Raw genomic sequence first — 26,462 nt, 5'->3', positions numbered from 1 at the left:
GCCAGAGAAGATTACTCCAACTGCAGTTCCCTTTTTTTCAGTCTGTCCACAAGCTTTTGCTGATGTCTTCCGAGCCTGCCTCCTTTAAGCAGAGGAGCTCCTTTTGGACCGACCAGCAGAGCCCCCTGAGAAGCCAGGCTTCCCACAACATTGCCCAACCCAGCCGGTGCAGCAATTCTCAGCCTGGCCTCAAGGAGGCGCGTGTGCAGCTTTCCGAAACTGCAGCTTTCGGAACCGGAAAGCGGCAGCTTTCTGGCTCCTAAAGCACACACAGGATGGGCCTCTTAGAGAGGGAAGGAAGGGCTTTTGAACAAAATTTGCTGGTCTTCAAGATCTAAAAGGCCCAAACTCCTCCCCTCCCGTACCCCCGCGCCCGCCGGTGCCTGAGAAGCTGTCATAAAGCCTGTGTCCCTGGTAGAACCTACATCACGCACGACCCCGCTCCTTCACCCCTACCCGGTGAGGAAGGTGCGAGCGGCCTCCGCCGCGGAAAAGTTGAATGGCCGCGACTGGTACCTCAGCTCCCTTCAAAACTGGCAGAGCCTTCGGCTCCTCTGGATCACACGAGAGCCAGACCCGACAGCCTACAGTGCCAGAGCGGTCGGCTGAGGCGGGAGAGCCCGCCGCACCTGCGGCCCAATGAGGTAGAGGCCGTCGCCTTGGTAGATAAGAACGTTCTGCGTCCAGGGATTCGATAGGAACCGCCCCCCCCGGCCCCGCCCCACGACCCCTCCGACGCGGCGACCCCTGCGTCCCTGAGCAGCGCGCAAGTGCGCTCCCGCGGCCGCGTCAGGGTGAGAGGGAACCTGGTAAGCAGCAGCGCCCGGGCCCGCGGGTAGATCCTGGTTTGCGGGCGGAGCTAGATCGCTTCTCAGTGATGGGCAGCTCCCACAGCCAGTAGCTGGGCTAGTCGCCCTCTCGCCCCGCCTTCCCCTGCGTCCGTTGACGGCCGTATGCGCCTTAAGCCAGGCCTCGGTGGAGCGCTAGGCTCCTTTCAGAGAGGCTGCTGACTTCAGTGGGTTTGCCCGCGCCGCGCTTCCCCAAACCTTCAGTGCCTCCTGTGCGTCTCCCCGCACCGCCCGAGACAACCAGACCGGATTTAAACCCCCTCCCTCTCCCTCAGTCAGGGAACTGTCGAGGGCCAAATCACGACGATGGGAGTGGCGGGCTAGGGACGCCTGCCCTTAGGATCTCTTGGAAGGACGAGTGTTTGTAGAACTTGTCCCCTGTGAGCACCATCCAAGACTTGGAAACTTGTAAGAAAAATGTCGCTCTAGGTTCCATAAGGTGTTTCTGTGTGCTGTGCTTGGCCGCCCAGTCGTGTCCGACTCTTCGCGACCCCTTGGACTGTAGCCCGCCAGGCTCCTCTGTCCATGGGGATTCTCCAGGCAAGAAAACCGGAGTGGGTTGCCATGCCCTCCTCCAGGGGATCTTCCCAACCCAGGGATCGAACCCAGGTCTCCCCCATTGCAGGTGGATTCTTTACGTCTGAGCCACCAGGTGTTTTTAGCCCCTGAGGTATTAATCAGTGTCCATAGTTGGTACTGATGCTAGTCAGAGGGAAAGGAACGTGAGGACTCAACTACTGCCATATCTCATTTACTCTTGTTTACTTCAGTATTTCTCCATTTAGTCAGGTTTCCTGTTTGTTTTAATCCTAGGTGATTCTGATACAAAATGTTGACATAGAAAAAATTAGGAGTTGTGAATTTCCAAACTCAAAACCCTCTGTGTGAACTGGTTTTCTGTGATTCTGTTTTCCTCTTCTGAGTATTGGTGGGCACGGGATGGTGGACCACCATTTTCACTCTGCATCTTTTCAGTTAAAGCTGTTGATATTAAAGCTGTTCTGAATGTCTTGGGGACATCTTTTAAAAGACTTTTAAAAGCTAGCTAGAAAAAATAAAAATAAAAGCTAGCTAGAGCAGATGATTTCAACTGCAATTCTCTTTTTTTCAGAACTGAGGGAGCATGAGCCATTTGCAGAACTTACTGTTAGATACACTCCTGGGAACAAAGCATGTGGACAGTGCAGCCCTCATCAGACTCCAGGAGCGGAGCCTATGTGTAGCATCACCAGGATTTAATGTAAGAAAAAACCAAGTTTGGCATAAGAGTTTCAGTCTTTTTCTGTAAAAAGCCCATAGATAATACATAAAGGAAAGGGGGTGATAACATTCCAGTAAAACTATGAACACTGAAATCTGAATTTCATATATTTTTACATATTGCAAAATATTTTTTTTCAACTTTTTAAAAATGTAAAAACCATCATTAGCTCACAGGCCTGTGTAAGAAAACTGGTAGTGGGTCAAATTTGGCCAGTTCCCCATCGTTTGCCGATTTCTAGTCTGTTTAACCTCTGCAGGTAATGCCCAGTGACGTCCGAACACTTGTAAATGGGTTTGCCAAAAACCCTTTGAAAACCAGAAGAGAAGGATTGTATTTCAAGGAGAAGGACTACAAATGTGTCCGGGCAGATGACTATTCTCTTTATGCCAAGAATGTGAGTGTTCAAGATGTGAAGACAACTGGTAAAAACTTTTGAGTTTGACTCCAAGTTTTCTATGCCTCTCCTGATCCTATCTTTAAAACAGACTAAGCCTGTTACCGCAGTGGCAGTATAGATAGCCAGCAGTCTAGTGCCATGAAGGCATATGTTAAAGAAAGTACTAACAGAGCCTGGTTTTAGGAAACATTCATTCTGGATTTTGTCAACTGAACCTTGCCTGAACTGTCTCTCTCCACTGCAATTCATCTCTCATACTCGATATTATCCTTCTTTTAAAAAAGTGTTATTACTCTTGTGCTTAAAACAACTATTGGTTCGCTGTTGCCTATAACAGTTAAGGGGATGATAGTCGTATTTCTGGTTGCCCTGTATTATGGCTTAGGCACACTTCGCCCACATTATACACTAAGTAACCTCATTTACAGATGAGGAAACTGAGGCTTAAGAAGGTTCAGTAACTCTTCCACAGTCACAGCAGAAAATGGAGGTGCTGGGATTCAAGCCCAGTGATCTAATTCCAAAATATATTTCCTTTCCATGACATCTATTGTTCTCATCAGGACAGGGAAATACTACAATCAATTTGGGAGCTTTTTTAGAATACACATGCTGTTATTACAATAGTCTGAAACTTTTTAAGGAAACACAACTAAATTAGTGAAAAAAGTAAGATTATCCAAAAACAAACGTGAAAAGGAAAGTCAGGAAAAGGTGAAAAGTGTGGCTGGAGGGTAACTGCTAGTCCTGTTGTTAAAACCAAGAGAAAAGCATTGTTTTATTTTTATCCAGGAAAACACTGGTGTGATTGTTGTGAAGACCCATCTGTATCTTCTGGTGGCAACTTACTCTGAAGGCATGTATCCTAGTGTCTGTGTGGAAGCCACAGAGAAGTTGGGTAAGTTTGTTCCCAATGCCTGTCTTTCTTTGCTGTGGTAGTAGTCTTCTGACTGCAAGTAATGCAGTCAAACCAGCTGAGTCACAGGAAAAATGGGCTCCAGGGACTGGAACACTGAATCCTTCTCTAGTCTTTCCTCCTAAGAGCGTCAGCTTTGTTATATCCCATTGCAAACTGCCTCCTTTCCTCATGGTGTCATGGTCAAGCCTTGCATCCTCTTCTTTTAGAACCCTGATCTGACAAGTCTCAAATTGTATTGTTTACCCTTTTATCAGTCAGCTGGGGATAGGAGGTAGGGAGGGCAAGGTAAAAAAAAAGCAGAGATGTAGCTGCTGGGGGCCATCCTCTATAAAAGGGCCTTCTACAGAAAAACAAATCACCGTGAGCCAGGCAGCTGGCTTCCTGGTATCTAGTGGATTCCCCTTCCATGTCTACGTTTTCGAACAAAGATCTAATGTAGAACTGGGAAATTATAGCTATGAGATATATCTATGAGAGTTTTAATTGTATTTTTAATTACTTGTATTTTTCTCTATCAAAAATTGTGCATAATTATAGAAATTTGGGGAAATAAAATTTTTATTATGGAAGATTCTAGGAACATATAATAGACAACAGATGTCTCCCCAAACAGACAATGAACTCCTTGAAGTCAGGGACTGGGTCTTAACTATCCAGTCATCCTTGTATCTCCAAGTACTTAACACAATGCCTAGTATATGGTAGTCACTCACAAATTTTTATGGAATAAATGAATGAATCATATTGTTATTATTGTGAATGAATCATGTTGTTATTATTTACTGTTCTTCAGTAAATAATACGGTCAAATAGTAACCATATTCTGTTTTCTTTCAGGAGACTATCTAAGAAGAAAAGGGAATTAAGTCATCAGAGGACTATGAAAGATGGCTTTTATGATTTTAGAAGAAAATTATAGGTCCTAAGGAAATAAATGCCTTATTTGGTGATTTAGGCAGAAGATACTGAAAAGGAAGAATGAATTAAGGAAGGAATTTTTCTTATTTCAAGAAGTTCTCTTTTTTAATTGGAATTATTTAATCCACTTTATCTTTTTTCTTTAGTGTTGTTCATTGGCATGAATGTGATGCACTGATAGTTTCACAGAGCATATCTGTTGGAAAACTCCTCTATGAGTCTCTTGTATTCCCACAAATATTGTTGGATATGCCAAGAATGCAAGAATGATTGAACTTAATCTCCAGTTGCTCTCCCCTCTCCAGAGATCAGCAGTTGAGGGACCAGGGACAAAGGCTAAAAATATTTATTATATCACTTCTGGTCTTAATGGCAAGGTTGTACCAGGTAAAAAGGTGGCTATATCTTGCTATCTTAGCCAGATTAAGTATTAAACATTCAGTTCATCTCAATCATCCCATCTTGTCCAGAATCTTTGCTCACCATTTGGCTTTCCATGTAGCTCTATCTAGAGATGTTGGGGTCAGACCTCATGCCAATGATTTCTCCTTTTAAATTAGAACACTGACATCTGAGTTTCATAACTTAGTTATGTGGACTGTACACCAACTCTCCACATGCTGACAAACTGAGGTTTTGAGCCTGAAAGGCAGATCTGATCTTGGATCACAGTGATCTCTAAAGTACGGAAGCTATCATGAAGCCTCTTGGCTGCTCACATTTCCCAGACATACACACTGCACTGCTGAGTGCCAAGTGGAAGGCTTTTTCATAAACTTCATCAAGGCAAATGCCTCACTGTCTAGAGTCCTCCTATGCAGCATGGTCTAGCTGCTTCCTACAATTCTTACCACAAAGTTCTGGTCAGGCTCAGCTACTCAGACCCACAAAAGGGACCCTTTGATGGCAGCTCCCTGTGGAGGTGCCTAGGGAGCAGGTGATGTTCTGAAACAGGGGTCTCCGAACAAGGAAAATTTTTGTCCTGATAGTTCACAAAGACTTGAAATGGCACATACAAGCATGAATGTACTCAAGGGATTAATTTTTTTCCCCAGATCCCCAACTTCCATATGTACTTTCCTAAAATTTACCTGTTGTGATTGAGCAGTAATGCCAGTTCTCCCAGTATGCAGAAGAAAGGCCTACTCTCATCCAGCCCCAGTCCTATTGTAATACTTGGCTTGGAGTGTAAGAACTGCAAGGTACCAAAGGAAAGGAAAATTCTCAATTATTTTTAAATGTAATGAGCTCTTTCATCTTGTAAAAAATACATCATATGTGAAGAAGAGTCCCATGAGAATAAATCAAAAAACGTATCATTGAGAAATAGTGAAAATCTTTGTATCATAATTCATCCAGGAGAGAAAGACTCATTCACGTTTCAAAAGAGAGAAGCAAGACAGTTATCATAAGGACATGAAATAACATGATTACTTGAAAAATGAGAAACCTTTTCTGATAGAAATATGAGTTGGCTGATTAGTTTAACAATGGTGGCTGGCTTTGCCAAAAAGAATGTCACAGATGTTGTTGATAAATGGGTTAAGTTTACAATGCCAAGATGTCAATTAAAATATATTTTTAGCTTATATTGGAGTATAGTTGATTTACAATGTTCCATTAGTTTCTGCTGTACATCAAAGTAAATCAGTTACACATATACATATAGCCACTCTTTTTTAGATTCTACTCCCAGATCATTACAGAGTATCGAGTAGAGTTCCCTGTGCTATACAGTAGATTCTTACTAGTTTTCTGTTTTATATATAGTACTGTGTATATGTCAACCCCAATCTACCAAATCATCCCTCCCCGCCAAATACAAACATATTTAGAAGGATTTGGTCCAAACAATTGTCTTAGTAAAAAAGTGTATTGGAATTAACACTTTTACTTTCCACATCCTCCTGAATATATCAGTTTAAACAAGGGGCCTCTGAGAAATAGAAGCAGAAATATTAATAATCATTTGACAAATCTCTGCAAAGCTTTGTTGGCAATAATCCCAGAGGCTGAGAATGACACATACGACTGGGTAACTAATCCCTTACAGGTTGAATGGTTTCCAAATCTTTGCTTTCAACAAAATTGAAGGAAGACTTAATTAAGTTGCCAGCTAATACATCACTGAAAATAATTTTTGATGACAAATCCTTATATGGTTTTTATCATGTAACTCAGAGGTATTCAAATAATTGGCTGACATTTCTATAAAGAAATTTCTTTCCCTTCTAATTTATGCAAATTAGATTTCTCAGAGCTTGTCCATAAAAATGAAAAAGATGAATGCTGAAACCAGTCTCATTCAAGTAATAATTAATATTCATCCACAGATGACATAATTATTCAGAAAAATTCAACCCCACCAATGGTCCAATAAAAATTTTATATTCAATAATTATTAATATTTAAAATAATACTTTTACTTTGGCCATGCCATGCAGCCTGTGGGATTTTATTTCCCTGACCAGGTATAGAACCTGGGACCTAAGCAGTGAGAGCAGGGAGTCCTAACCACTGGACTGAAAGGGACTTCCCCTAAAATAATACTTTACATAACATAAAAGTAATTCAAAATAATGTTTTGATCAGCTATGAACTAATAATATTGTAATGATAAGTAAATCCAGAGGAAATTTAACACTTTGTAGCCCTACAATCACAGAAAACTTTAAACTGTCAGGTTACATATATTTTGTTGCAGATAAGAATGATCAATAAAGCATAAAATATAGGATATAATTTTTATGCAGAATGAAAATATAAGTATTGGGAAAAAATGAAATTTTAAAACTTCCAACTGTTAAAGAACTTGTTTGGGTACTTTTTAGTGGATGATTATAGTATCAAATCTCTAAAACCCAACTCCACTTGATACATTTAAAAGCCTGATATGAGTTTTAAATGTCAGTATTTATGACCAAAAATCATATCTTTTGTACTACCTTAAATGTAAGATGAAAGATTTTAGATATCAACTTTAAAATATGAGGAACGCAGCTTTTAAAAATGCTTTTTGTCAAAAAAAAAAAAAGAAAGAAAGAAAAATGCTTTTTGTCTATTGATGAAGACCACTGCCTAGAGTAAGAACTGTCTTGGGCCCTGAGTCATACAGATGGGTCTCCAGGAAGATGGCAGAGGCAGGTAACCAAATAGGCAGCCCCACCAAGCTGACTCCAAGCTCTTTCCTTTCCTAGAGCCTTCCTCAGTCTTTGCCCTCCAACCTCAAGGTGGAGTGCGCATGGAGAGAGGGGAGGAAGAGCCCAGACAAAGTCGGGCAGGCACAGAAGTTGGCATGGTATCCAGAGGTGAACTGCCCCAGCTCCTCTAGGCAAGGACCAGTTGTCATCACTGAGCTGCTGGGCTGCCCAAGCTTGGGCTTGGTTACCACAGAAGCTGCTGGTTTACGCAGAACCCGTCAGAGAACATCTGGGAGAGATTATGCCCTCAACCCCATTTAACTTTCAGGATAAGCAGCAGCAGCTGTACCCTCACATCAGCTGGGTTTCTGGGACACATACTTCCACCTCATTCCTAACACAGATCTTGCTTGTTCTGCTAAAACATGAACCTGTGGGGAATCCCTCTAAGGCCAGAGATGTGGACTGTGGAATACTGCCGCAGCAACCAGTCATCTAAAATTTACCACCCAATTCCACAACTTTTATTTTGACAAAAAAGGGCTGGAGCAGAGATGTTTTAAGGAAATCACGTTGTTTTTGTGGTTTCCAGTAGAGCTCTCTATAGACCCTTTGGGAGGTTAGTGTCCTCAGAGATGGACAATTACATATTTTCATAAGGCCTGGTGCTCTGTGTGGCTTGTGGGATCTTAGTTCCCCTATCAGGGGTGGAATCCATGCCATCAGTGATGGAAGCTTCCAGTCCTAACCACTGGACCTCCAGGGAAGTCCTTTGGGTCTTATTCTTTAATTATCAGGGAGTCAGCAGTATACAACCCACTCCAGTGTTCTTGCCTGGAGAATCCCAGGGATGGAGAAGCCTGGTGGGCTGTCGTCTCTGGGGTCGCTAGAGTCAGACACTACCGAAGCGACTCAGCAGCAGCAGCAGCAGTGTAAGTTCCTCCCCTCCTTGGGACATGGTCCCTCTGAGACACTAGAGCCTACCCCCCAAAAAAGTAGCAAAAAATACCCACCACAAAGTTTCCAGAAAAGGCCTCCTTTGGCCTTTTGGACCTTCCCTCTGAATACACTGTTGGGTCTTCTGTCCCTTTTCTTGCAATAGTGGTTTTGACACAGATGACAAGAGGAGGGACAGTGGCTGACAGGCGTTTCTGGAAAACAGGCCTTATAAAAAATATGTAATTTGGGTAGCCTTCTAGCAAGAATGCTCAGGAGAGGGATGTAAGTAAAGAGAAAGGGAATTTGTAATTGATGGGACAGATGGTTGCCCCAGTCTTTCCTTCTACTCTAGAGCCTTGGGCAGGACCACGAGATAAAGAGTTTGATTCCTGGCTCTGACATTCATCAGCTATGTGCCCCTTGAAACCAAATTAATCTTTCTGTTGATACATCTTAATTCCTTTTTAGTGAAGTGTCATAAAACTCAAATAAGAGAACACATGTGAAGAGGCAAATTATAAGGCACTGCAAAAAAAAAAGTTACCTATCTTTTTATACAGGTGCACATACATGTATATTCTTCTAATCCAGTGGCTTGTAACCAGGAACAGGCGTTTTTTTGCTCCCCAAGGGATATCTGGCAATGTCAAGACATTTTTTATTGTCACAACTGGAGAAGGGTGCTGTTGGTATCTAGTGGGTCGAGACCAGGGGTGCTGCTAAAACACCCCACACTGCACTGGGAAGTCTTTCAAAACAAAAAATTATTTAGTCCAAAATGTCAATTGTGGTAAGGTTGAGAAACCCTGATGTAATAGGCATTTATACAGCTTTTATTTAACCAGGCTAAAATGCCTCACTGGGCAGCACCTTCCAGGGGCCACTCCCTCATCCTCAGGAAAGACAGGAGAAACCACAGAAGTTTAAAGAATCCCAGGACTGCTTTTATCCTCTTTCCCCCCAGTGTTCCTCTCTTTTTCTCAGAAGCACCCTGCTTGCCCACCTTACTCCAGAGACCAAGGACAGAAAGAGACTGACAGCACGAACCAGCCAAAAGCCTGACCAGGCTGGGAAATGGACCCGTTGTCCGCCAAGAGTTCCGGTTCTAGTTCCCTTAGAAAGGGAATGATTCTCAAAGTTGAGTGCTGTAACAGCATTTCGCGCTAAACCAAGGGAAGGACTAGATTCCAGAGGCTCAAAATTCACAAAAATCTGATTTGCTGCCACTAGCTTTGCATTTCGGGGAAGGCAATGGCACCCCACTCCAGTACTCTTGCCTAGAAAATCCCATGGATGGAGGAGCCTGGTAGGCTGCAGTCCATGGGGTAGCAAAGAGTCGGACACGACTAAGCGACTTCACTTTCACTTTTTACTTTCATGCATTGGAGAAGGAAATGGCAATCCAATCCAGTGTTCTTGCCTGGAGAATCCCAGGGACGGGGGAGCCTGGTGGGCTGCCGTCTATGGGGTCGCACAGAGTCAGACACGACTGAAGTGACTTAGCAGCAGCAGCAGCAGCAGCAGCAGCAGCAGCAGCAGCAGCTTTGCATTTTCAAGGGAGAGGAGGAAGGGGAGGGTTGATTCTGGCCAACCCCACCCCCCCGCACTACCCAGAGTGCAGCCGTCCGCCTCCTAGGACCCGCCGGGCGCTCAGGACCGCGCCCTGTCACCTGGAGCAGCAGCAACAGCAGCAGAGGGGCCGGGCCTGGAGCAAGTAAGGAGCTCACACAGGCTCTAGCGATCCGGACATGTGGGAGATTCCAGCTCAGAGGGAGTGAAAATTGCTTCAAGCTCTTCAGTGTTTTCCTGTTCCGCCCGCAGCCAGTCGGTGCGGCCGGCCTCCCTGCACCCCCATCCCAGCCTGAGCCTCCCACGTGGGGTTGGCCTGGAGGCGGCAGGGGCCTCGCTGGAAGGAGAGCAGGGGCCGACGGCCAGACGGATTGAGGGAGGCCGCTGGCCGGCAGTGGGGCACTAGGCCCCTGAAAGAACTTTGCTGTACCCTGTGTGTCCTCAGAGACCATGATAGCTGTGCACTTTGACAAGCCGGGAGGACCAGAAAATCTTTACTTGAAGGAAGTGGCCAAGCCCAGCCCAGGCGAGGGTGAAGTCCTCCTGAAGGTGGCAGCCAGCGCCCTGAACAGGGCGGACTTACTCCAGGTACCCAGGGGTCTGGCAGCAGCTGGGACTGAGCAGGGCAACGCGGTCTTTAATAAACATTCACCAGACAGGTGAAGGAGACTTTAGGCACTGCCATTAACACTCATCATGAGCTGCTTTGTCCGGTTCTGTAACTAGAACGATTTAGCCTCCCTTGTTTACACAAAATAAAGGGGATATGCACAGCAGAGGCCACCCTGTGTCACCCCATTGTCTGTCTGCTCAGGCTTCCAGATGTGTTGGTGGGGTGGGTGTTAGACCTCCCTGTATCTCCTTTGAAAGTGAAAAAGTGAAAGCGTCAGCTCAGTCTTGTCTGACTCTTTGCAACCCCATGGACTGTAGCCCACCAGACTCCTCTGTCCACAGGATTCTTCAAGCAAGAATACTGGAGTAGGTTGCCATTTCCTTCTCCAGGGGATCTTTCTGACCCAGGATTGGACTGAGAGGATGCAGGAAGGCCAGGGGTCTCCAAATGGAGGAAATAGGCTTCAGGTGTCAGACATTTTTTCTCTCTCTCTTAAGTGGCAGGAGAAAACGAACAAGTGTTAGATTCTTTTTTCTCCCTTCTCTATACAAATTTAAAGAGAGGTTTCTCTTAAAATTCTGTGTTGCCATAATGAAACCTGGTTCCACCTGAACTTTTCTCAAACCTTGAGCTAACCAATGCATTTTTCTTACAGAAATGTTTGTCTTAAGCTATGTTAATGATCTATGTATTTACCCTAGACTCTTTCAAGTTGGTTCCACCTAAGACTCAGAACCAACTTGACAAATCTGCATGTTTTACTCATACATTGCTCTCCGAATCTATGTTAATGGAAACTATATATTTACCTGGAAACCTGTCTTTCTTCAAGATTCATGTCAATGGTTTTATGGCCCGGGATGACTCACCTGGTGACAGTGTTATTTCAAAAGGCATGCTGTGGGTGAGGGGCTTGGTGCTGAATTTTGAGACATCTCCTTTCTATAATTAACAGCTTGCTAGTAGCTATATAACATCCGGCTAAAGACTAGCAGGGGGGCACTCTTCTTGCCCCCTTCTGATTTCTCTATCTCTTCTATACTTTAATAAAACTTTATTACACAGAAGCTCTGAGTGATCAAGCCTCATCACTGGCCCCGGACTGAATTCCTCTCTTCCAGAGGCCAAGAATCCTGGCGTCTTTCGTGGTTCAGCAACCTTTCAGAACCTAGGTCTCTTACATTGCAGGTGGATTCTTTGCCGTCTGAGCCACTAGGAAAGCCCCGCCTCAAAGGTTGGCATCCTCACACCAGGAGTCAAACCTGGGCCGCCTGGGTGAAAATCAGGCATCCTGACTGCTCCCCAGGCAATCCTGTTCACCATTTGTACTCTACAGATAAAGAAACTGAGAGTCAGAGAGCTTCAGCAATGAGCCCAAAGCCACACACTACTAACTAGGGGAGCAGTGATTCAGATTGAGGTCTTTGTCTTAAGGATCCCAAGCCTGTCTTCTTTTCACTCTGAGGGTTCCAGAGCTGGGAGGGGGCAGTGCTCTTAAGAACTTTCTTCTGACTTCTTCTTGAAGCACTAAACTGGGCCACCTGCATTTTTTGAAGTGATTAAGAAATGTACACCAGAATCACAGGGGCACTTATTCAAAATAAATAGGGCAGGGATCCAGGCATGTATACTTTGAAAAAGCATCTCAAATTGTTCTGATGCACACTCCTAGCTCAGTCCCTCTGGTCTCAGGCCTCTGGCAACTGTGAGGCATGAGTACAGAGCCTGGCACTTGATATATGAGATATGTCATTAGGAAGCCCATAGTTTAGTTACTAGTCTTGCTATTAACTTGTTTTGCTACCCTGGTTCCCCTGACCAGGCCTCAGTTTCTTTATTTGTAAAAGAAGGGGTTTAGATGATACAAGGACTGAAGTGATACCCCAAGTTAGACATCCACTGATTATGGGACCTAGTCTCTTATTTGTATGAAACAAATTACCTCCCCTCTCTTTTTTCTCGACTTAAAAAACCTAATTTTACCCTGAATTTTGTCTTAAAGGGGGAGGAGGGGAGCTACGGGAAGGCCAGGGATGCTGACACAGATTTCTGATCATGCTTACTACCTAGTGTGTCCTCTTTCTGCAGAGACAAGGCCAGTATGCCCCACCTCCAGGAGCCAGCAACATTTTGGGACTTGAGGCATCTGGACACGTGGCAGAGCTCGGAGCTGGCTGCCAGGGACCCTGGAGGGTTGGGGACCCAGCCATGGCTCTGCTGTCTGGCGGGGGCCAGGCTCAGTATGTTACTGTCCCTGCAGAGCTCCTCATGCCCATCCCGGCAGGACTGACGATGTGTCAGGCTGCAGCCATCCCAGAGGCCTGGCTCACTGCCTTCCAGCTATTACATCTCGTGGGTAAGGACCAGCCCACCCCATGCTCACTCCATACAGCATAGTTCAATTTATTCATTTATTCATAACTCAGCCGCCTCAAAACCCAGCAGTCCTGAAGGGCAGCTTTGATCTGGCCACTGAACAACAGCCAACCCCAGCACCCCCTACTTAGTATCAGATCCTCATACTATGTAGCAATGGCTTGATATTGAGCCTGAAAATCATGGTTAGCAGATAGAAAACCTGGTAAGCACTGGATAGAAGGCCTGTGTGCATTTTCACACTGTAAGCCCAGTAGTAGTCCCTGCTTCTCAGTCTTGCTAAGCTCTGAGAGCCCTAGTACAGCAGATGGAGCCATTCAACCAACTCTTTAATTTCTCCTCACTCCCACTGAAGCCAGCCAAGAGCTCATGTGAGGGTCTCTGCCTTTGGGGAAATCAGTGTAACTGGGAAGACAACCAGCGTTTGGAAGGGTGGCCCTGTCTCTAACTACAAACTACAACAGAAGCTTAAGGTGAGAAAGGTTGGTACGGGCGAAGGTCAGAGAAGGCTTTCTGGAATAGAAGGACTTGAAGGCTGGTAGAGCTGTGATGTGGAGAAGGTAATGGCAACCCACTCCAGTATCCTGCCTGGAAAATCCCATGGACGGAGGAGCCTGGTAGGCTGCAGTCCATGAGGTCGCTAAGAGTCAGACAAAACTGAGCGACTTCACTTTCACTTTTCACTTTCATGCACTGGAGAAGGAAATGGCAACCCACTCCAGTGTTCTTGCCTGGAGAATCCCAGAGACGGGGGAGCCTGGTGGGCTGCCATCTATGGGGTCCTGTAGAGTCGGACACAACTGAAGCGACTTAGCAGCAGCAGCAGAGCTGTGATGGACAGAAGGTATACCAAGGTGGCCTAAGAGCATCAAGGTGAGATTGGCTGCTTCACTCTCAAGTGAAGGATGGGAACTTCCCTGGTGGTCCAGTGGCTATGACTCTGCTCTCCCAATGCAGGGGACCCAGGTTCAATCTGGTCAGGGAACCAGATCCCACATGCCACAAATAAGAATTTGCATATTGCATCGAAGATCAAAGATCCTGCATGCCACAATTCAGCCAAATAAATAAATAAAAATAATTTTTAAAAAAGACAGTAAGAGATTTCACATTTGGTGGTCCCAGGGCCAGGTGATCATGGTAGTATAAACCTATGTGGTAAAGGTATAGCAGCTGCAAAGTAAAGAAAATGGTTCCTATACTTTCTATCACAGGAAATGTTCGGGCTGGAGACTCTGTGCTAATCCACGCAGGAGCAAGCGGTGTGGGCACAGCTGCCATCCAACTTGCCCGGATGGCTGGGGCTACTCCTTTGGTCACAGCTGGTTCCCAGGAGAAACTTCAAATAGCAGAAAAGCTCGGAGCAGCTGCTGGATTCAATTACAAAGAAGAGGATTTTTCTGAAGCAACACTGAAATTCACTAAAGGTAAACAAAGCTTCTGCAGTTCAGCAGGAGTTTCAGAGATAATTAAATAAAATTCTCACCAGCCACAAAGTTGCCTCTAGATCTAATTTCCCTCTGCTAAAAGCACACCACCTGCCCAGGCCAAATTCTAGTACTCTACAGTTTGACCACTGGAGACAGGCAGGCAGTATTTAGGACTAAGATGATTTTCATGGGCATTCTTGTAAGTGATATGATTCATATGCTTTTTATAAAGAGAATAATCACACAGAGTTCACCTGCAATTACTCAGGACCTCTTTTTCCCAACCAGTCACTCTGTAGTGAATTAAAAGGAGATAGAGTAAGAATTAAAGATTTTAAAATTAAAAAAATAAAAAACTAAAAAAAAAAAAAAAAAGGAGATAGAGGTAGAAACTAGTTTGGAGCTGGTCATAGTAGGCTTTTGTAGGTAGCTCCCTAAGGGGGTAAGCAGATGTGTATGCCTCTATATTCCAGAGCCAAATCTGTTTCTATTTGGCTCATCCCATTCTATTTTTTGACAAGAATCAAAAAGAGATTTAAAAAGAAAGCTAGCAAAGCTATGATTCAGAGAACCCTGTGCAGACACTTCATAACTTAGATATGGACTAGCCTGTACTATAGGCTGGGGTGGATCTCCCCTATTCCCCTGGGTGCCAGTGGGTCTCTACTTCTATGGAGGGAAAATACCAGATCATGGTGTTGTCCCATTTCCCTCTTGCTGTGGCAGGGATCATAAAATATGAACTATGTCACATATATATGATAGACTTCAGCTCTCTAAACTCTATTTACAACCATGGTTCTATAAGCAATGTTCTGAGTTCCAACCTATAGATTTACTGCTTGCACTTGTATATATTTATACCCGTATTTCCACAAACATTCCATGTAATCTTCTTTTGCACCAATCTTTCTGATTTTGACTAACATCACAAATCTGTGTTTCATGTGAGAGGTGCTGGAGTCAACCTCATTCTAGACTGCATAGGCGGCTCCTACTGGGAGAAAAATGTCAACTGCCTGGCTCTTGATGGTCACTGGGTTCTCTATGGTCTGCTGGGAGGAGCTGTCATCAGTGGGCCTCTGTTTTCAAAGCTACTTTTTAAAAGGGGAAGTCTGATCACCAGTCTTCTAAGATCTAGGGACAAAAAGGTGAGTGATGGGTGAAAATAAAACATGTGATTTAACTATTATCCAGAAAAGTGTGATTCATTCACATAATCCTGAGAAAGGATCACATATTAAGTTGGAAAGCCTGTAAAAACCTGCCCCTCTGTGGATAAACTGGTAACCCAATTTCAAGAACTAATTAAAATCAGTTGATGAAGGCTTCAACATCTTGGAAAGAGGGTGGCTAATACTTAATATAGTATGTAAACTTCATATAAAATGAACAAAGCCTTGACTATATTAGGAAATATTTCTAATAGTACCAAGACTTTTGTTTGCAAAGGCAGAACTGTTCTCAGTGTGCTAAGAAAACCTCTTAGGTAAGTAAGGTTAGTAAGCTTCTACCTTTAACAGATTATACATTCCTGAAATCGTGTGGCATTCCAGCAGGTGCCAGCTTTGGGAATGTTTCCTCACAGGGTTTCACACCTACTGGGGGATAACAGGGGTTAAGTATCTCTTTTGAATTGAGCCTATATAAGACCTCTCTATGGCTGCCTCCTGCTTGAAGTCTTTATTTAAAAAGAGTCCTTCAGTTTTCAGTGACACTAATATTTTCTCCAGGCTTGATCTTTACCTGGTACAGAACCAAGCTTACAAATCTAGAGGCATGCACATACATGCTAGGAGTGAGGTGATTATTACATACCCTTGTGTGACTTCAGATATGTACAAGTTTCAGAGAAAGCAGAAACGCTAAGCAGGGTGGGGAGTGACAAAAAAAGGCCTCCGTCCAGACTGATGGTCTTCTTTTCCTTATCTTAAGTACAAGCAGATGCTGGTGAAGGCTTTCACAGAGCAAATTCTGCCCCACTTCTCCACGGAAGGCCCTCAACGTTTACTGCCGGTTCTGGACAGAGTCTACCCCGTGGCTGAAATTCAAGAAGCCCATGAGTACATGGAGACTAACAAGAACGTGGGCAAAATCGTCCTGGAGCTGCCCCAGTGAAGAAGTGGGTAGTACAAGTCAAGGCTACATCTCCAGTCTTCCGACAGCAAACTTGGAGAAAACTCTGTACACAGGCGACAGAGCGCCACTCCAGGCTCGCCTGTAACCCCCTATTTCTCCCCCAGTCTCCTCAAATTATCAGTATAAAGCCGGTCTAAGGAAATAAAGAGTGGACTTGACGAGTGGCGCGTGGACTGCGGTCGCCGACTGGGGGGCGAGGTGGGAGTCGGGACAGGCATAGTCGCGGAGATTAGAGTAGAGGCCTGGTCGGTTCATGCTCAATTTCGGGGGCCTGCGCTAGCGCCAGGGCTTCTGAGTACCAGATACAGTGTCGGCCACAACACAACCAGCCAGAACCCTGCAGATTCGGCTTCGCGCACTGTCAGAGGCCCGGACGCACGCACACGTCCCCTCGCACCTAGCGCGCAGCCTGCAGCCAGAGACCCCACTCCACTGCCGGTCCTCTCCCGCAACTCACCAGGGTGCAGACCCACCTCGCGAGGCCCGCTTCCGCCCTGCAGAGCTCTCCTCAGGCCTCGCCCCCTCCAGCCAACTTCCGTGGTTCAGGGGCTCCCCGACCGGAACGCTGAAGCCCAGGCCACGCCCCTTCCGGTTCAGAGCCCGGAAGTGCCTTGGCCTCTCGCCTTTCAACCTTCCGGCCTCGTTAAGTACCTCAGACCCATTTTGCCCTGGAGTCTTATTTGTAAGAGTAGCTACGTCAGTACGTTTCGGCGTGAGACGGTGATATTCCGGCGAGTTAGAACAGCTTCCGGTGGAGTCTGGATGTTGATGTCCTGCATCTGATGCCTTGTTGCGCTCGAAAGTGAGCGAGCTCCGGAGGAGTGCGGAGGAATTCAAGTGTTTGGTGCGGTAACTTCATCAGCCCGCCAAGATGGCGATGCAAGCGGCCAAGAGGGCGAACGTGAGTATCGGGGTCTTCTGCCAAGGAGGGGGAGCACTTGGCTGCTGGCGTGACCAGAGAGCATTCTTGGCCCTCCTTTGTCCCTTCGGCGGGAAGGATCAGAAGTTACCTGTCAGAGGGGAGATTTCATCCTGGCCCCGACCTTAGGGATGTGCTCCTAGAGCACACTTCCGTCACTGTTGCTTTTGAGTCTGTTATCTTAGTGTCAGTGATAGTGTTAACAGCCTAAGTTGCTTCACGTGTACCTGGAATCTGGCATCAGGATCTTCTCCTCGGCCTAAAAGTCAGTAGCGGAGTTGAACCCCCCATAAATCACTTAGGCTTAACAGGCAGCTGGAACCGGGAAGTATCCTCAGATTATGGAGTTTTTGGATCCTTCATTAATGTTCTCAGAGATATTTTTGGAGCACCTTAGTACGTTCTAGACTTGAGAGAGGATCCAATAGGTCAGTCATATTTATTGAACACTTAAACTATGTGCCAGACACTAGTCTTAAGTACTGGAGAGACAATAATGAATTAAAAAAAAAAAAGACTTGCTGCTTACATTGTAATATTAGGGAGTGGGGTGTTATGGAAACCTAAGAAAACTTGTCTCGAGAAAGAGAGTGGTCAGCTTTAAGCTTCTGAGACGTATACGAAGGTGAAGACATAATTGAATATGGTGAGGTGAAGATTTTTGGCAACTTCGATGATAATCATTTCAGTGGATAAACGTGGAATACGGTGGGATAAAAAGTAGAAATTGAGAAAATAGGAATAGCTTTTTCACAAGTTTTCATGTATGTACATAGACATTGGATGACAGTTAACTATTTTTAAAGATGTGTGATATAAGGTGTATTTGTATGCCAATGCTGCAGGAGAAAGATGGGTTAAATTTAGTAGTTTGGGGTAGGTGAGGGGTTATCATAGCAATGAGAGGGAAAGTGGATGAATGTGGATAAATGAAGATTGAATATAAGGCATTTACCATGTGGTTATATCTGTTTCTCTAATAAGCAAGAGCCAAGGTTATCACCTGGGATGAGCAGGGAAGAGAGGATACGGTTCAACTCAGATATGTCAGAGGGAGTGGTGATGGTAAGGTTTTAGGAAAGAGGAGAAAATGTGATACAGTGTCTTGCAGAGTTAGAAAGCATATGTACTAGAGAAGTATGTTGTGGTTGACAGTGTTTATTATCTACTTGAACTGAACCTTAAATCTTAACGTCTAAAACTTGATTGTACTTGTTTACCATTTGTCGCCACTAATAGCTTGAGGGCTAAGTTATCTTGTTCTTCCATTTATACAACACTTTATTGTTAATGCCTGAAATAGATGCTGGTTTAATAGTTATTGTGCACATTAATAATGTCCAGTATGTAATTAGTGTGTTAACAAGGAGCACAAGAATGAAATCTGGACTGGAGATACATATTTGGGAGTCATCAACTTATTGTGGAAAGCATGTGTAGTTAAGAGACCAAAGGAATGTAGAGTTAAGGGGAGTATATGAAGAGTAAATACAAGAAGTCTAAAGATAAAACTCTTTGGAAAATCCTATTTTAATGGCCAAAGAAGACTGAGGACTACTAGCCAGAGAATTAGGAGGAATCCGAGGCGATAGAGTATCAGGAATAGTCAAGAAGGTGATAGTGAACAGTGTCAGAAGCCTCAGAGGAACTGATGAGAATTGAACACTGCAAGTGAAAGGTCTTAGTGCATAAAAACAATTTTCATCAGAGTGCTTGGGTAGAGCTAGATTGTGGGAGGTTAATGAGTGTCATGAAGTAAAGAATGAGAGGCAATGAGTATATACACTGCATCTTTTCAGATGCTTGACTGAAAGAAAAGAAAAAAAGGAGCAAGATGGGGTAGTAAGTAGAGAGCTCTTTTTTTCCCTTTCATTCTGTAATCCTAATGTATATATATAACAAAGGTACTCACTAAATATTTGAATGAATAAAGAAGGATCCAAAGTATTTATTTTGTGTGACAATTGGGAGTATATAAGCAACTGTTCACGTGACAAAAGAAGCCAATGGTGAGGAAAAGGCTGTAAATTCAAAGGAGAGAGAGGATCATTGATAGAACAAGTTTCTGAGACCAGAGAAGGGTCATCAATGGGAGTTTTATTATCCAGCAAACAGTAAACAGTTCCCTCGTTCTTTCCCACAAATGTCTGTAGCATTGAGGACTTTTAAATGAGGTTAGATATCTTTGTTTACCTGTAGTGACTAAAAATCTGGATTTTGTAGTAGTGTAGTAGTAGTGAAGTCGCTCAGTTGTGTCCGACTCTTTGCGACCCCTTGGACTGTAGCCTACCAGGCTCCTCCGTCCATGGGATTTTCTAGGCAAGAATACTGGATTGGGTTGCCATTTCCTTGTTCAGGAGATCTTCCCGACCCAGGGATTGAACCTGGGTCTCCCACATTGTAGGCAGATGCTTTACCGTCTGAGCCACCAGGGAAGTCCTGGATTTTGTAATAGCCTCTTATTAGTTCCTACTAACAGCCCTCCCTTCCCTGGTGGCTCAGACAGTAAAGCGTCTGCCTGCGATGCAGGAGACCAGGGTTCAATCCCTGGGTCGGGAAGATCCCCTGGAGAAGGAAATGGCAACCCACTCCAGTATTCTTGCCTGGAAAATTCCATAGACTGAGGAGACTGGTAGGCTACCATCCATGGGATTGCAAAGAGTCGAACACGACTGAGCGATTTCACAACAGCCCTCCCTATAACCAGCGCCCAGTTGCTTTTCCCAAAAGCATGCCATTTTCATTAATGTCAGATTATAATTCTTATTCTTGGTGTATAAATTTATGTATCTTTTTTTTTAGAATGTGTTATGAGACAGTTTTTCAAATGGTAGCACTGTTGCCTCTGATTATAATGATAACCCATTATCGTTCATTTTAGATTCGACTTCCACCAGAAGTAAATCGGATTTTGTATATAAGAAATTTGCCTTACAAAATCACAGCTGAAGAAATGTATGATATATTTGGGAAATATGGACCTATTCGTCAAATCAGAGTGTGAGTCTTAGTGAAACTCTTGAAATGTCATTTAGAGAAATGATTGTGTAATTTATAACTCAGAATTAACAGCTGACAGAGGGCCCTACCAAGAGGCTAGAGACTAAGCCTAGAGACCCTCATGATCCAACTCAGTGAAAGCCAAGAATGGTAGTTGTGAAATTATAGAGAGCATGAAGTAGTAATGAGTGGTTTGAAGGCAACAGATGGGAAGAAAAAGAACTGACATTTTTTATATACCTACTGTTTGTAAAGAAGTATTCTACTGTGGTTACTCTTAATTTTCTCAAGTCTTCACTGTCTCCTTTACTGACTCCAAAATTTCTGAGTAAGTTGTGTAAAGAAATATAAAACAGAAAAATGATTTTTTTGCAACTACACCTTTCTGTTGAAGATTTAGAAATATAGGGCAAAGTAATTATAAATCCATGTTTTAATTTAATCTAAAGATTGGGGCTTCAGATGATATCTATTGAACATCTTCTGTATGCCATTTGTCCTAATAGGTGCTTTTATTTGCATCACTGACACTACAACCCTGTGTGGAAGTGATAGGGTGTTTGTTTCACAGGTGAGACTACTAAAGCTCAGAGAGTAAAAGTATCAATACTTTTCTAGTTTCACCCAGCTCTTTAGTGATAAAATCTTGTGATTCTAAATTGAATCTCTGCATAGTACCACAGCTGCTGTCCTTTTAACTAGTATACATGAGCAAATTAACTAGGAGTCCATCTAAGAGGATTTCTAAAGATTTTATTTTCCATTGGAATTCTTTCATGACTTGAGAGTTCCTTCTTGGCTTTTAGAACTCTGTGAGATCTTGAGGATTCTCCTTTTCAGTGATCACTGTTCCTCCAAAAAGTAAATAAAGAGCTAGAAATGTACCATCATTGGTACTCAAAACTGAGATGAAGTGTTATAAATCAATTGTCCTTTTAAGGAACTCTTTTTTTTCCAAATTTGATAAAAGTTTTGGGCCCTTTCTGCAGAATACACACAACATTTCACATGTGATTTCAGTGGGTACATGAGCTCTAGGTTAAGAACTCCTGCTTGAGACATACAAGAATGGTATACAGAAGATCCCTTGACTTGGGGTTCAGGAGACAAGATTCTGCTTCAGGATGAATCATGTGACTCTAGACAAGTTGCCTGGCTTTTTCCTCACATAGAAGATAATCTGAATGGATAGTGCCTTTCAGCTTTTAACATGGAGGCAGTATGATAACCTAGGTTCGAATACCAACTGGGTACTTGCTAGTCATATGAAACAGCAAAATAGTTAACCTTCTGGAGTTTATCTATGATATAAAATCTTTCTAGAAGAATTTCCCAGAGGATCAAATTAGATAGTTCACACTTTGAGTATTTCCTTCCCAATGTGCATCAGCTACCCCGTCTCTGTGCTCCCATAGCTTGTTCTCTTAGTTGTCATATGGTTTTGCTGTTGACTGTGTGCTCACTTATGGCTCCTGCCAGTCTTTGGATTCCTCCAGGGCAGGTAACCATATATTCTTTTCACTTATGTTGACAACTCTTGTTGTGCCTGGCACATGTTAAGCACCCGGTGCCTGTAAGTAAATTAATAATATAGAAAGTGGCAGTGTATTTATGAAGGTATAACAAAATTTATTGATAGTATACAATTAAGAGATTAGTGGAGTTAAGTCAAGATAAAGATTGCAGAGTAGCTCAGGGCCTTAGAACTTTCAGTCCACTGTCTGGGGTGGATTTCCACCCAGCTCATCTCATTCCGGGCTCCTCATTCTTCAGGTCTCAGCTTTAATGCCAGAGTGGTTTTCCTAGACCACCGTAGCTAAAGTAACCCCTGTCTTCCCATTAATCTCTCATTAACTGCAACTGTTTTGTATTTATTTATATAATATCTTTCTCCTGCATGAAAAGAGCCCCTTGAAGGAAGGGATGATGCTCATCTTTTTCACTATTGGATTTCCAGCACCTGTCATGTAGAAAGAACGCTATCTATATTTGTTGAATAAATTCATAAAAGTTTGGTATGCAAGAACTTGGGTCTAAGTTATTGATTGAGGAACAGATGTTTCCTGTCCTGTAGCTGTGGGCATGCTCTGTGGCACCCAGCAGTAGGGTGAGTGGCCTTCTCAGTTTGCCCAGAGCCAAGGAGTTTTCTGGGACAGTAGACTTTCAGTGCCCAGACCTGGACAGTCTTGGGCAAACCCGGCCGATTTGTCAGCTCACCTGGCATGTAGCAGACTCTCCGTGCTTTGAACTTTTTAAAGCTCTTTCATACTTGTTACATCTTTTGTTTATGAAAACCATGTGTGAGGTAGGATGTCACTATTTGACACATGAAACAGCTGAAGCTCAGAGAGGTTGTTCCATGAGTAGATCTCCTTATTTTTACTTTAAGCTTTTACCATTGATAAGAAAATAATGTTGGAGGAATTCCGTGGTGGTCCAATGGTTAAGAGCCAAGCTCTCACTGCCGAGGGCCCAGATTCAGTCCCTGGTCAGGGAACTAAAATCCCATAAATTGTGTGGTGTGGCCAAAGGAAGAAAATACTGTTGACTCAGCACCTAACATATTAATAGTAGGTACCAAGTATATGTTTTTAATTAAAATTACAATGCAGATTTCAAGATACTAAGTTGATAATTAGGGGCTGGGGTACTTGAGATGGAGCATCTTTAAAATGGGTTTAGTGCCTGCTTCTACTTCCTAAGAAGATGTAAGAGGAAAAAGAGAGATGCTCTTGTTTTGTTAGCTTCCTGGAAAAAAAGATGTGTGTGAGAACTGATAGGAAAAAGTATATCTCCATCCTTCAGATGCTTATTAGCACTTGCTGTATGCATAGCACTCACTGTAGGAGTAAAAAGAAAAAAAAAACATGTATTTGCCCTTTTGGAACTTAAATCGTTAGGTTTTTTTGTTTTTTGTTTTTAATGGTTTTATTCCAAAATAAAAAGATTTTGGGAAAAATCTTTGGGACAGTGTTTTTCTCCTTTGAGTATTCCCCAATATTTTAAGAATAAGCATTCTTGAAAATGGTTAAAAGTCAGAAGTTGTTACTTTCAATGAGTATAATAAAATTCTTCATCAGGCCCATGCAGTATGACAAAGTGAGAGCGTTCTCTGGTCCTGGCACCTCCCAACCCCCTCAGTCCCCTACACCTCTCCCTTTTACAGGAAGCACAAGCTCTGACCAGGGCCCAAAACTGTAGTCTCACCCTAGATCAAATCTAGGCAGGTGCCTCCCCTTCCCCTGGGCCCACTGCCTCCCTTGACCCTGTGCAGTCACTGTGGCAGTTGATAAACCTTATTGTGCAGTTGCATTGGGTGGCTGGAACTCAGATGGAGGCAAGGAGATATCCATCTTTAGCTTACCAGAGCATAAGGTGAATAGGACCTCTGCCCGCTGTCACCACTCATAAGCACATGGCCATCTGCCACCTGCAGTTTGTTGCTCCTCACACTTCTTCCCTAGCTCCTCCCCTAACTGAAGCTGGTGTGAAGAGAGGAGGTGGCAGCCCTATAGCTTTCCTACACAAGAAGCAGCTCCATATCCATGAACTTCCGTGTCCAGCCACCTGCCAGCATTCTTCTCTGACTCACAGGTATCCCACCAACAAGCACACTTCAAACCCAATCCCTCCAGAAACCCGGCCCTTTTCCCTGGCTACAGAGGGCTGTGTAATGCACAAAAGTGCAGATGTTAACTAAAAGTGAATGTCTGAAAGTTAGCAGTTGACTCTTGTTTTAAAAGGGCAAAGAATCTTCTAAGGAAAATGGAAGAAACTATATTAGCGCTCTCTTTACATTGGAGGACACCTGTCCTGGTCATAGAGGATGGTGGTTGACTGCTTTTAATTTTACCATCTTGGTAGGGGCTTCCTTCCAACCCCACTCCTGCCACAGACACAAAATTTATTTTTATGGATTTTATAAGCTTTAGTAAAATACTGCTCAGAAACATTTGATCCCTAAATTGATGGAGACTGTCTTGTGTTTAAGAATTGGAACTAAAATTAGAGTGAGGGAGAAAATCAAAATCTTTAGAAACAAGGGACTAGTGTGGTAAATAACCAAAACGTATTGTTTCTGTTACATAAATGCACATTGAGAAAAGCTGTACCCTAGACATCCTTGTTAGTAACAGCTATCACTCCTAAGGTACTATACTTACCAGTGTAGGACTAAACATTGATTTTTAGTATGAGAAGTAGGAAAGTGAACATGAGGACTGCTCTCTCTTAGGGTAGTGAACATGAAGACTGAACGTTTCAAGCTGGTTCTTTGCTGCTATTGTTTTAGTAACCATATTAGTATTCTTAATATAGTAAGTTTCGTCTGAGATATGGTACTTAAAACAAAAATTACCTATTTCAAGAAATTAAAGGCTTATTCAGTATACCTGTCCATAATATCTGTTTCCCCTAAAGGTTTTCAGGTAAATGTGTATTTTAATTAAGTCCAATTCAACTTTGTAGGGGGAACACACCTGAAACTAGAGGAACAGCTTATGTGGTCTATGAAGACATCTTTGATGCCAAGAATGCATGTGATCACCTGTCAGGATTCAATGTCTGTAACAGATACCTTGTGGTTTTGTACTATAATGCCAACAGGGTAAGTACAGCCACAGTCCTCATCACGTGGGGAACCTGTGTAAGAGTTAGTGAAGGGTGTACCGTTAGGGGAGATGTATCTCCAGAGTTATTTTATAGCTAGTGCTGTTGGTAAAATTCATTTGACTGTAGGTTGGTAACTGTTAACTTTGGTCCATACTACACTTTCAGGCATTTCAGAAGATGGACACAAAGAAGAAGGAAGAACAGTTGAAGCTTCTTAAGGAGAAATATGGCATCAACACAGATCCACCAAAGTAAACGTTTTCTGCATTTTCACTTTGGACTAAAACCCGTGAATAACCACCACTATTTTTTTTTTTCTTTAAATGCTGAATATTGTGATTTCTTATTTGAGATTGAAAAAGACCCACTTGAAACTGATATATGTTAGAATATATTATGTTAATAAACTTGTAGCTTTGGGTAAAACATGTCAGTGTTTTCTCTTAAAATTTTTCCTGTGTTATACCAGGAAAAAAAGATAATAATAAAACAGCAGTTGAACCATATCAAGAATTATTCAGTAGTAGGTGGTCCTAGAGACTGAGCTTCTTGAGAATGGGGACCTTTTGATATTCTCAATACTACCAGTGACCAATCCGGTGCTTAGCCATCAGGGGAACTTATTAAGAGTATTATTACTTATTGAATGTCTATTAATAATAAAATCTACATAATAACTCAGTGAAGGTAGGTATCCATTTTGCAGATAAGGAAACCAAAGCTTATGTTGAGTGAATGAATAAAATATTTTTGGACATCAACTGGTTATTAAGCACATGAGTACATTTGAATGATATTTGGTTTACAGTTAGTGAAATGCCTTTGTCAGTATTGGTACCCTTGTCCTCAGATATTTATTCTAGAAGTGGTCATTCAGATGATAACGCATTGTTAGAAATGTGAGAGCCAGCTGCCAGGGTGGTAGTATTTGTTTTTACATGTCTAAGATGTATTTATGTATTCTTTCCCTTTAGTTAATAAGTGTCTGTGTATATTTTGGACTTTAGCTCATAGTATATCTTTGCCATAAATAAAATACTTTATGCTTAGTCTTATAATCACAAACTCCCATGGCATGGAAATAGTATGTTTATTACCACATTCATCATAGCTCAGCAGCTTGGAGGAGATAGCTGTAATTTTCTTTTTCTAGTTTAGGCATGGGCCAAATGGAGAAACATGGACTAATTGTTTTGTATATAACTATAATCCAAAATCAATTTGAAAGGTACAAGCACTGAATCGTTTAAATGGACAAAGCCTATTCTACTTTTAAATGCATTTAGCTTTGAAATCTATCATTACTGTAAGAAAATAGACTATTTTATACTTTTTGTACTGTCTTCTCAAAGCCTACTATTGAAAATCAAGAAATAATTG

General features: G+C 43.1%; 4 protein-coding genes across 13 annotated transcripts in view; 3 read left to right on the top strand and 1 right to left on the bottom strand.

The window, feature by feature from the left end:
* FAM228B (family with sequence similarity 228 member B) overlaps positions 1-17,141 on the bottom strand; it is a 53,026-nt gene extending 35,885 nt beyond the window's left edge. The window contains exon 1 of one of the 6 annotated variants that reach the window (XM_069582695.2): positions 17,026-17,141. The gene's annotated coding sequence lies outside the window, so the exon portion shown is untranslated. The other 5 variants (XM_069582698.2, XM_069582707.1, XM_069582697.2 and 2 more) reach the window with 5 other exon arrangements.
* Positions 237-6,186, top strand: PFN4 (profilin family member 4). Of its 3 annotated transcripts, none has more exons than XM_069582731.1 (5): positions 237-809; positions 1,960-2,088; positions 2,369-2,506; positions 3,302-3,407; positions 4,266-6,186. In XM_069582731.1, the coding sequence occupies exons 2-5, from the start codon at positions 1,972-1,974 to the stop codon at positions 4,292-4,294; spliced, it is 390 nt and encodes a 129-aa protein (XP_069438832.1). In that variant the 5' UTR covers positions 237-809; positions 1,960-1,971; the 3' UTR covers positions 4,295-6,186. The 3 variants fall into 3 exon arrangements, with proteins under 3 accessions (XP_069438832.1, XP_069438833.1, XP_069438834.1); XM_069582732.1 differs by lacking the exon at positions 237-809 and adding an exon at positions 948-1,256 and having other exon boundaries at positions 4,266-6,184; XM_069582733.1 differs by lacking the exon at positions 237-809 and adding an exon at positions 958-1,388 and having other exon boundaries at positions 4,266-5,935.
* TP53I3 (tumor protein p53 inducible protein 3) lies at positions 9,980-16,710 on the top strand. Of its 3 annotated transcripts, XM_069582723.1 has the most exons (6): positions 9,980-10,139; positions 10,440-10,582; positions 12,696-12,963; positions 14,198-14,410; positions 15,368-15,564; positions 16,349-16,710. In XM_069582723.1, exons 2-6 carry the CDS (start codon positions 10,445-10,447, stop codon positions 16,529-16,531), a joined length of 999 nt encoding a protein of 332 aa, XP_069438824.1. In that variant the 5' UTR covers positions 9,980-10,139; positions 10,440-10,444; the 3' UTR covers positions 16,532-16,710. The 3 variants fall into 3 exon arrangements, with proteins under 3 accessions (XP_069438824.1, XP_069438823.1, XP_069438825.1); XM_069582722.1 differs by lacking the exon at positions 9,980-10,139 and having other exon boundaries at positions 10,362-10,582; XM_069582724.1 differs by lacking the exons at positions 9,980-10,139; positions 15,368-15,564 and having other exon boundaries at positions 10,362-10,582.
* SF3B6 (splicing factor 3b subunit 6) lies at positions 16,349-25,508 on the top strand. Its single transcript, XM_069582734.1, has 4 exons — positions 16,349-17,453; positions 20,353-20,471; positions 24,939-25,077; positions 25,248-25,508. The coding sequence occupies exons 1-4, from the start codon at positions 17,424-17,426 to the stop codon at positions 25,335-25,337; spliced, it is 378 nt and encodes a 125-aa protein (XP_069438835.1). The 5' UTR covers positions 16,349-17,423; the 3' UTR covers positions 25,338-25,508.
* The last annotated feature ends 954 nt before the right edge of the window (positions 25,509-26,462 follow it).

This window comes from Ovis canadensis, chromosome 3 (genome assembly GCF_042477335.2).
Source record: "Ovis canadensis isolate MfBH-ARS-UI-01 breed Bighorn chromosome 3, ARS-UI_OviCan_v2, whole genome shotgun sequence".
NCBI lineage: Eukaryota > Metazoa > Chordata > Mammalia > Artiodactyla > Bovidae > Ovis > Ovis canadensis.
Note: the sequence above shows the minus strand (reverse complement) of the source record. Positions and strands in the feature narration are given on the sequence as shown.

Excerpts from the sequence above, each read along its gene's own strand:
- PFN4 (XM_069582731.1), top strand. The coding sequence starts at position 1,972 with ATGAGCCATTTGCAGAACTTACTGTTAGATACACTCCTGGGAACAAAG. Across the intron at positions 2,089-2,368 it reads TAGCATCACCAGGATTTAAT|GTAATGCCCAGTGACGTCCG; the intron begins GTAAGAAAAAAC and ends TAACCTCTGCAG. Across the intron at positions 3,408-4,265 it reads GGAAGCCACAGAGAAGTTGG|GAGACTATCTAAGAAGAAAA; the intron begins GTAAGTTTGTTC and ends GTTTTCTTTCAG.
- TP53I3 (XM_069582723.1), top strand. The coding sequence starts at position 10,445 with ATGATAGCTGTGCACTTTGACAAGCCGGGAGGACCAGAAAATCTTTAC. Across the intron at positions 12,964-14,197 it reads CCAGCTATTACATCTCGTGG|GAAATGTTCGGGCTGGAGAC; the intron begins GTAAGGACCAGC and ends TTTCTATCACAG. Across the intron at positions 14,411-15,367 it reads AACACTGAAATTCACTAAAG|GTGCTGGAGTCAACCTCATT; the intron begins GTAAACAAAGCT and ends TTCATGTGAGAG.
- SF3B6 (XM_069582734.1), top strand. The coding sequence starts at position 17,424 with ATGGCGATGCAAGCGGCCAAGAGGGCGAAC. Across the intron at positions 20,472-24,938 it reads CCTATTCGTCAAATCAGAGT|GGGGAACACACCTGAAACTA; the intron begins GTGAGTCTTAGT and ends TCAACTTTGTAG. Across the intron at positions 25,078-25,247 it reads TGTACTATAATGCCAACAGG|GCATTTCAGAAGATGGACAC; the intron begins GTAAGTACAGCC and ends CTACACTTTCAG.